This window comes from Photinus pyralis, unplaced genomic scaffold (assembly GCF_008802855.1).
Source record: "Photinus pyralis isolate 1611_PpyrPB1 unplaced genomic scaffold, Ppyr1.3 Ppyr1.4_LG8, whole genome shotgun sequence".
Lineage (NCBI taxonomy): Eukaryota > Metazoa > Arthropoda > Insecta > Coleoptera > Lampyridae > Photinus > Photinus pyralis.
Genome location: NW_022170819.1, coordinates 16,987,667 through 16,993,479, shown reverse-complemented (window position 1 = coordinate 16,993,479; position 5,813 = coordinate 16,987,667). Strand labels below are relative to the sequence as shown.

Here is a 5,813-nt window from a genome sequence, read left to right as displayed (position 1 = left end):
TGTACTCGCTTACAAAACAAAAGTTATGTAAAAAAAACAAAAAACCGGTTTTTTACATGTTCCATAATTTTACAACTTTGCGTTTATTACGATCCTAGAGATCGTTTATAATTTTGCATTGCTATTTGTCGTCTGCCTGTTGGTCTGTCCGTCTGTTCCTTTGTCTGTCTGTCCATCTATCTGTCCGTGTGAACGATAACTTTATTTAGAAATGTTCGATCACTTTTACATCTCCGTTAGTTATGAACTGAATTGCATGAAATTCAATATGGGCATAGCTTTAGCCATATAATACGCAACGCCAAAATTCACAGTGCCCTTTTCGCACCTCGACCATTTATAAACCGAATTGCAAACTTTTTTACTTATAAAAGTATTTGAATGAAATTTGATACATAGGCACTTGGAATAAAGGAAAATCAAACGCCAATTTAAAAATTTGGTTTTGCGCATGCGCAGTGCCAACTTTTTTATTTATGGAAGAATTTAAATGAAATGTGATACATAGGCACTTGGAATAAAGGAAAATCTAGTGCCAGTTTCAAAATTTTATTTTGCGCATGCGCAGTGCCAACTTTTTTATCTATGGAACTATTTAAGTGAAATTTGATACTTAGGCGCTTGGAACAAAGAAAAATCTAACATTAGTTTTAAAATTTAGGTTTGCGCATGCGCAGTTCCAACTTTCTTATTTAGAAAAGCATTGAAATGAAATTCTTCTCATAAACTGAAATTGAAGTGCAACGCTATCTTTCATATTTGTGGCCGGATTTTTACGATTTTAACAAAAGTTGCATCTTACAAATGGGAAATGAATGCAAGTGGAAATGCGCTTTTTGTAAATCGTTTATGATTACTTTTTAACTTGTTTTGTTTTTTTACCACCTAACTTTTTACATGACACAGCGTTACGTCAGTTACTCCAACGAAACAGGTGAACAAACACTGGAAATACTGTTTATAAATTTTCTTTTTACAAAATTGCGATTGAATTCAAGTTTCCGAAATACATCGATTGATGATTAGTAGGTACGCAGAACCGATCGTCATGCAGTCCATTCAATAGTTCAAGGATGGTACCATCTTTAGTGCGATTACTTTATTGGGCCGGTTACAATGGGATGTGCAACAAGTCTTTTATACTCGTAAAATGTCAAGGAACAGCTACAATTACGATATATAACCTTACGCGCAATGTCGATGTTACATTTTTTTCTCGTCGCAATGAAAACGAGTGCAGGTCACGGTTGTGCAGTTGCACCAAGTCATTTATTATGCGGCAGGCGTGCAACTTGTCCTGCCACAATGGCGTTCTGTCTCCGGAAGTAGTGAACGATTCTACACTCGAATTTGGAACAGTTCATCCAATTTATTTGGCAAAGGACCATAACTTTTGACCAGGGTTTCGGACGTGGAAAAATTTTAATAGAATAAAATTGGAGTGGATGTACAGACAGACATTACCATCTCATAAAGTATTTGAAATTTGGTAATTTGTTTCAGGACAAGCTCCTAAATAAACTAGAAGAAAGCGAACCAGAGCTCGCGACATGCCCCGAGGAAGAATGCGTGATTTGCATCAACGCCAAGGCGACGATGCAAACTGCACCCTGCGGTCACCAGGTGGTCTGTCGAAAATGCTTCGTTAAAACAATTCAAATCGCGGTCTCTCAGCGTCTCCTACCGTTGCGATGCGTTATCTGTCGCGCGAAAATTCTTAGGCTTAAGGTACGCACACACGACGGCGACGCCACCAGCGATTAATCCGACTTTTCTTCGCAGACCGGTCCCATTCTTCCAACCTCAGCGAGCGGATACTCAGTCAATTCGCGTTCATCTTCCGTTCCTCAGTCCGACAGCTTGTACAGCGTAAGCAGTGGAGGTTCATCGGTATCGTCCAGTTCGTGTGCTTCCGATAGTAGCGGTTCGTGCTGCGGCGGTCACTGTTTGGGCGCGTACCCGAGGCAGCCCATAACGGGCGCGCTGAGACGATCCCAGCAGCACGCCATGAAAATCAAGCTTCAGGAGTACTGCCATCCGGAACGAAGCAATATCAATAGACTTCCGCCGATAAAGGAGTCGCCCTATTCTGGCAGCCCGTGTCATAGCAGCGCACCACCTTCAACTCGAATCAGGTAAACTTTCTGTACTGTTACAGCATCTCACTGTAACGTCTTACACCTAGATATTGACTAATTACTGTTTCTTCCAGATGCGCTCAAAAAATCGTGACCCAGCTCGAAACCGTTCCAATACTGGGAAAAAAGAGAGATTACAAATACGAGAAACTACCGCAAGAAGACGACGAGGAGGAAAAATCCGACTACGATTGCAAGGACAAGGAGAGGAAGTGGTGGACGGAGAGGAGATGGAAAGAAAGAAGTAAAAGCGAAGAGAGGAACGATAACAAAAAGAACGAACTCGCCGAAAAACAAATGGAACTGAAAGAGAAGCAGAGAAAGATACGTTTCTCCCTTGACGATTTGAAAGCAGACAAAAAGGTCAAGTAAATGCCAAAGCGACTTAAACCTAAAGATGACTACCTACCTCCTGGGTCTGCTAGAAGTTTCTGAGAACAACCTGTAATCAAATTTTCGACGGTACAATTATATGTTTAGAATAGAGGGAGACTAATAGACGAAAAGAACATAATCTTCCTGGGTTAAATCTAGTCAATGTTTTAGGTCAATTGTTTTTTCTAGTTCGTGTTGTAAGCGCTCATTCTAATGACGTTCTAACGTGGCCCGTTCAATCGCACCACCCTGTACGGATTCGAAATCAAAATAGCTAACATATCGACTTACTTCGCCCGTTTAAGACGAAGTGGAGCAAAACTGTTGTTTTTCCTTTTAGACGTCAGTAGACAGGGTGGTCATAAATTATTGGCAATAAATAAAAATCAAATAATCGTAGGTGAATATTTAGACATATATTTTAATGCTGGTTATGCGGCCCTGTATCATAGGAGTTTAGTTTTGTATACGTAATAGTCGCGTTGTCAAATTACATGTAATAAACTTGTACAGGGTGTTTGAAATTACAAGGGTACTGACGTGAGTAATAATTGTAAAGGATAATAGCGTAAGACTAATAATACGAGCAAATAATTTTAATCATCCTGTATTTATTTGGAATCATCTTATGAAAATAAAATTGTTACTCATTTGTTAATTAACAATTAAAAACCTACCTTACAATTTCAGTTCTACCAGTTAAAGGTAAACTTGCTATGTGCACATGTTCGAAATCCCCATTAATTCCGTCCTAGGAAATGTAGGGTCCATTTTGCGAGCTGTTCAAGTACATGGGAGGAGGGGAGGGGCAAGTATTCTGACCAAGGCAGGGCTGGGCCAGAAATCTGAAATCCAGAAAGCTTCGTGGAAGGAGGGATTGGTGAGAATAGGAAAGGTCAGACTAAAACCAGCTGGTTCACATTAAGCACTATCTGATTCCAGAGATACAAAGTGATCTGGCGTGTACCAAAGTAGGGAGTTGAAGAGTGCGGATCGCCTCGTGCGTGTCCCCGTCAGACGCGCCTTACACCTTCCCTGTACTTGTGTGGATGCCTTCATCCACGCTACAACTCGCCTGGCGGGAGTAACTATGACTCTCTTAGAAAAAAGCGGTAATGGGGGCGTAGGGCAATTGAACCACGAGACTAAGACGTGAAATTCATCTTATCGTAGTGGTCCACGTGTACACGATTAACGTTGGCAACTGCTAATTTTTCCAAGTCCGTTCCCTGAATTGCGGTTTCGCTGGATAGTCAGGTAGGGGCAGTTACGTTAAATCCATTAATGCGCGTCAATAATTAGATGACAGGCAATTTTGGTTACTTTGATTGAGAGTCATAACTATCCCCAACCTGGGGGGGTCTTGGGGGTCAGTTGCCCCCGTGCACGCCAACGGGAACTAGAGACCCTTCGACCATGATGTTCCGTAAGCCTATAGACTACGGAAAAGTACAGCTCTCATTATCGGTTACCTTAGTGCTACCATAGGGGGATCGACGCCCCCAACCCCCCCCCTCCTCACGTTAAGAGAATTTACCCCGCGCTTTTCTTGAATCTAATCCACGTTGATATTCAAGTGCCCTGGGCAGCAAACACGATTTCGCTTTCTAGGCTCTATTAGGATGTAATCCTTACCCAACACTTGTTCCCTTCTTTATTCTTATCTTTTTATTATATATCCGCGGAACCTACGTGGAGGTGCTGCCTCCAAACTATGACTCGTGCCAAGGTCCGGAATGTTTTAGAAACTGATCTTTGGAGGGTTGTTCGGTGTTCAGTTTCTAAGGCTTAAGTCTCGGCATTCATAAGGCAATTCAGTATGAATCCGGTTATTCGACCTCTGATGTAGGAGTGTCGGGATCAACTCTGCCCTTGCGACGCTTGGAGGGACTTAGGGACTTATCCCTCCTCCGTGGAGACAGAGGAGCGAGATGGGCAGATCGACCACCTCTCTATTTTCGGTCAAGGTATTGCAATCTCGCTACCCATTGCAGTCCTTCTTCACTGCGCCCAATCAGAATTGCTGCTTCAACGCTTGAATGCTCTCAGGAGATACTCGAACGTAATTCTCGCCGTTAGGCGCAAAAGCGCACAGGAGTACCTACTTGTTCGCCCTCAATTGTGTATTTACAAATTCCGTTCGTTCCTACGGAGTTCAAAGGGTCATTGTTTTCATTCAACTCGATAATCCACTTTCCCAACAAGCATTGGATATTCCCTTAGAAATATTCTTTTAACACGCTAGAGGGTAATGTGCATATTCCAATGTCCATAAAAATGTTCTAGTGATGTAAACGTTCATTCTATGCATATTCTAAGGATATTCAGCAATGAATATACTCAGATAAGACACACTAATTAATATATTATTAATTTTTCGGTATTGAATATTACTGAACAATGCAACAAAATGTCTCTTTTTTACGTTTCACCATGGGCACTGTACAAAAAAGTGGATACTTTTGGTCCTAGTACCAAGAAAGAAATTGACGCTTGAAAAGTGCCAATTAAAAAAATTACAATCACGGAAGATAGTCAATTGGGACATCGTTTACATTGGCAGGTTGTAGATTATATTTCTATACATAAAATCAAATATTTTTTGCATATTCATGGCAAATATATGAATGTTACCATACGTATGACATACATGTATTGAAATGAATTTATCTCTGCTCGCTATTTTTTTATTTAAACCATGTGGTAACGTAATTTCATTATTCTGTGAACGTATTTAATACTATACAACCCGCCGTCGCGCGTAACGCCATCTACTTCAGGACCATTGCACTATTATGCTCTGTCATTTTGAATTTCAAAATTTTGAAAAGTTAATTTGCATATTAATTTATTAAAAAAACTGTGTGGTAGTTTTTATTTCAATACAAAATAATAACAATTTATTGTGTATACAATAAAATGACTTTGAAACTGAAGCGACATGGATTGCACTCCGCCAGAGATTATAGAAACGGTAGAACATGCTACCTCAAGATTTGCTCCCTACAAAGTCGCGAGAGGTGAGAAGTAAGAAGTAAGAACGAATAGGTCATAAGTTAACCTAAAAACTAGAGTGGCATGACACGTGAGGACAAGAAAGCAGAAGTTCGTATACCTACTAGTAGTGAAACTGTGACTGAATCTAAATTCGAATATAATTTGAAGTAAAGGGGGTTGGAGAAAAAATTTTATGTTTTATTCGTACAAAAAATGCGTTTTCGGGACTCGGAAGGTTGCTGGCCTCCGCTAACGCGTCGTCCAGCAACTATCTTCCTCGTCCCGAAAACTGACATTTTTTGT

The 5,813-nt window shown here is 40.6% G+C and overlaps 2 protein-coding genes across 2 annotated transcripts in view; one reads left to right on the top strand and one right to left on the bottom strand.

Annotated features, from left to right (window-relative positions):
• Positions 1 to 1,073: 1,073 nt before the first annotated feature.
• Positions 1,074 to 3,165, top strand: LOC116179431. The gene is made up of 4 exons (XM_031499223.1): positions 1,074 to 1,145; positions 1,504 to 1,728; positions 1,783 to 2,135; positions 2,213 to 3,165. Exons 1-4 carry the CDS (start codon positions 1,074 to 1,076, stop codon positions 2,508 to 2,510), a joined length of 948 nt encoding a protein of 315 aa, XP_031355083.1. The 3' UTR covers positions 2,511 to 3,165.
• Positions 3,166 to 3,434: 269 nt separating this feature from the next.
• LOC116179430 (serine/threonine-protein phosphatase 6 regulatory ankyrin repeat subunit B-like) overlaps positions 3,435 to 5,813 on the bottom strand; it is a 6,424-nt gene continuing 4,045 nt past the window's right edge. The window contains exon 4 of the mRNA XM_031499222.1: positions 3,435 to 3,611. Coding sequence (XP_031355082.1) covers positions 3,435 to 3,611 — 177 coding nt within the window. The remainder of the gene's footprint in view (positions 3,612 to 5,813) is intronic.